This window comes from Aplysia californica, unplaced genomic scaffold, assembly GCF_000002075.1.
Source record: "Aplysia californica isolate F4 #8 unplaced genomic scaffold, AplCal3.0 scaffold00965, whole genome shotgun sequence".
NCBI classification, from domain to species: Eukaryota; Metazoa; Mollusca; class Gastropoda; order Aplysiida; family Aplysiidae; genus Aplysia; species Aplysia californica.
Window position 1 is genome coordinate 73,621 of NW_004798235.1, and position 3,898 is coordinate 77,518.

Sequence of the window (3,898 nt, forward strand, 5' to 3'; positions counted from 1 at the left end):
GGCGGGGAAAAAAGGTTGGGGGGAGGGGGGGAGGAGGCATTCGTCAGATTTTAGTGTTGTTGGTTTTTGGGGGGGTTTTTTGTAACTGTTTTACGGCGCTCGAAACTGCATAAGGTCATATATTATGAGCGCGTGGGGCACACCATACATTTTCAATTCGTCGGAAATTTTGAATTTTGCCCGGGTGGCGGCCGAAGCCTACTCTGATCGATTTTAGACCACCAAGGATTCTTTAACGTGCACAACTTGCACACGGGCCCTCCGAGTTTTTCGCCTTTGTCCGAGAAGTGTAGGTGTAGATCTTTCCTACCAGAAGGTCAGGGGTGTGGCTGAAAGACAGCAGTAAGGAGCCAAGGAGTAGCAGTAGAACGACTGCAGAAATAGTCAGGAGCCCAGAAGAGGGGGCAAAGGAGGTGACCGGGTGGGGGAATAAAGAGGAGACGAAAGCAGACGACAGAACATTGCTAGAGAGCAGGAAAGGAGGTGAAAGGAGATAATTTTAGAAAAGAAAATTTTTCGGTCGCCACCCGGATTCGAACCTGGGACCTTTGAATGAGAGGCCAACATTTTAACCTCTATGCCTCGAGAGCCCTTTTATTTCATTTTAAAGTTTTAGTAAACATTTTACGGCCCTTGCCACACAAAGAGGTCATATAAGTGCCTTGAAAAAAACAAAAATCCCAAGTGGAGGATATGAGCTGAAATTAATCTTAAATTCAAATAGCAATTGTATAGCGCATACCACGCTCAACGGCAAGCTCTCTGCCCTTAACGTTTTAATTATTATTACCCTTGCAGACCATAGAAAACTCAGAAACATTCTCAAATTCCCGGGAAGCACATAGGAATTCCCTCCTACTCACGATTCACTGTTCAACCGAGAACGCGAGACAGTCTCGGGCCAGGCAGTGAAAAGAGAAAATGTCTCGGAGAAACTGTTGGGTTTTTTGTTGTTGTTGTTGGTTGTTGGGTTTTTTTTAACATGCGAGACTCACGTGAGTGACGGGGCAGTGTTCAGATCTTCAACAAGAACGGTCAGCCTGTGTGTGCCGCTTGTGGTCTGGCCGTCATTGACCGTCACGTCGACCTCGTACCTGGAGGGGGGAGGGGGGAATTAGGGATTTGAAAGATATGTGCATATATGCATACATTTATGTAGGGTTTATTTGGTCACTTTTAAGCACAAGGGGGCTATCCCGGAAATTGCTGTTTTGAGAAAATCGAAGGTAAAAGTTTTGCCCCTTGTTCAGTAACTTTAAAAGACAAGGGGTTTTCTCTATAACCAAACATATATACCTACCAATGAAACTAAACTTCTCCAAAAGGTAGAACAATGCCCACTTTTGGGATAGGTCATGATTTCTGGAAACCCCCGAAATCTGGGTTAGCCCGCTTGTCCTTAAAAGCGACAATTTATATTAGTGCGTTTGTGATTTTGGCGGCCGGGCGTGGATTGAGAATAGGGGAGAAACCCAAGGTTGGGGGGGGGGGGGGGGGTAGGTGGGAGGTAACGTTATAAGAAAAAAAATTTACTCACTCAGGTATGGCATTTCGGCTTTTGTTCTTACTGATGTCTTTTTTAACGGTGTTGCTGCAATTGTTTGCAACCAAAGACCTATTCCATTTGGCGCTCAAACTTTTCTTTTTGGCCACCTGCTTCTTTTCTTTTTCTCTGTAGTTTCTGTTGGCCTGGCTTGCTATTTCCCAAAACTAAATGATCGTTATCGTGTCCGTGTGCTTCTCTAAACTCAAAGAAATATTCCCCCTGGCCACTTAGAAATTTAGAAATTGAGCTCAGAGTACAAGGTTTGTATCACTATTCTCATCGCTCGATGACCACTTTATGTTTATGTTGAAGTGTGAATATTTGCACGATAAGTCTGTCCCCGCGGTTTTATGCACACAAAAATTCTAAAATTCTGCAAATTGAGCGCAAAAATGTAAAATTATGCTATTCTGTTAATTTTAGCAAAGATTGATAAAGGAAAATAATCAGAAATCATGCAAAAAGTGATCAAATTTAGCTAAATTACGCGGGGTGCATAAAACCCCGGGGACAGATAAGTGTACAATGGACCTTACCCAGCTGTTGAGGTCCCGGTCAAAGAGCTAGACAAGAGAATCGCTCCTGTAGAATAAATCTGGAAAGGGCAGGGAGACGCCGGAGTGACACAAGTCAAAGAAAAGAACGTCTGATCCCCTTCCGGATCTGTTGCCAAGACTCTGAAGACCTCACTTCCGGAGGACAAGTTGGACGAGATGGTCGTCATGTTCTGCAGGTTAGAGATGACGGGTACGCTGTTTTGAGTGACGTAGACATATAGTGTGTTCGAATCGCTTGCACTGCTGGTATCCTGGCACGTTACTGTTAGTTCATAGCTTGACGTTGTTGAGGCGGAGAGAGAGGGGGAGGCTTGGAGGATCACGGCGCTCGTCAGGTTTCCATTGTCGTACACGAATTTGGTGCTGAATGGACCTGAAGGGGAAGAGCTTACGCTACATGTGATGTCGTCTCCGTCCTATTGTAGATTAGAAAAACAGTATGATAAATTTGGCGCTCATATGACCTTATGCAGTTGCAAGCGCCGTAAAACCTCTACTAAAACAAAAAAGTATACTCAATAAATGATAATGAAATAGAATATCATTGTTATTTTCGTTCGAGGTGAATAAAGAGTTCATTGTCATTGTCATTTTCGTATATCGACACAATAAGGTTCGCTTATTGCAAAGAAATATTTATACAGATCGGCAGAAACAAGAGAGGGAAAGAAACGAAATGGGACCTACCAGTGGGATCCTCCATTAGCCCACCCATGAGTATTGATCCCCTTGAGAAAACAGATTTGGTTAACAATGATAAATACGATACGTGTGAATGTACAATAAATAAATTATCAACTTCACTCGATACACGTAATACACAGTATCACTACAAATAGAAAATTTAACTAGAGCTCTTGCAACACAATGAGGTCACTAATTTAAGAGCCGAAAATTAGAGGCGTTACAAGAGATCTATTAACACAAAAAAGGAGGAAAGATAAGGACCGGGTAGATATTTTAATGAAAAAAAAAGAGCCAACCACACCAAAGCAATCGCCAACCACCCACTCACCAGATCGGAGACCGTGAGTGTGTGTAGAACTGTTTCGTCCACGGCTGATTCACTGACGTCCACGGCAGCTGGCAGAGACTCGATAACTGGCCCGTTGTTGATCACCTGAACAGGGAGGATGAGGAAAGAACGATAAAAAGATAATTATAAGGTCGATTTTAAGCATAAGGGGGCTATCCCGAAAACTCCTGTTTTGAGAAAATCGAAGTTAAAGTTTTTGCCCCTTGTTCAGTTTCTTTAAAAGACAAGGAGAGTTTTCTCTATAACCAAACAAATATTCACACCAATGAAACTAAACTTCTCCTAAAGGTAGAGCAATGCCCACGTTTAGTGTAGATCAAGATTTCTGGAAACCCCCCGAAATCTGGGTTAGCCCGCTCGTCCTTAAAGGCGACCATATAATGTCGTTATATACCAGGAGATGGAGTCAGGACCCCGGGGGAGAAAGGAGGGGGGGGGGGGGCTGAAAGTGGAGGTGAAAAAAACATGACAGAATATGATTAGAAAGCAGTAAAGGAGGTGAAAGGAGAACGCTTTAGAGAAGAAAAAATCCATCAGGTTTCGAACCTGGGACCTATTGAATGAGTGGCAAACACAGTACCTCTACACCACGAGATCCCCCATATAGTATTTATATGGTCAGCGTCGAAATTAACGTTTGCCTCACCTCTAGGGTCAGCATCGAAATTAACGTTTGCCTCACCTCTAGGGTCAGTGTCGAAATTAACGTTTGCCTCACCACCTCTTTAGTCTCATGTCTATGGTCAGTTTGGAAATCAA

General features: G+C 43.4%; 1 protein-coding gene across 1 annotated transcript in view; it reads right to left on the reverse strand.

Annotated features, from left to right (window-relative positions):
• Positions 1-3,898, reverse strand: part of LOC101849254 (cadherin EGF LAG seven-pass G-type receptor 2) — a gene marked incomplete in the record, with an annotated part of 21,826 nt that overhangs the window by 8,923 nt on the left and 9,005 nt on the right. Inside the window, 3 exon segments of the mRNA XM_035973044.1 lie at positions 996-1,094; positions 2,083-2,519; positions 3,119-3,223. Coding sequence (XP_035828937.1) covers positions 996-1,094; positions 2,083-2,519; positions 3,119-3,223 — 641 coding nt within the window.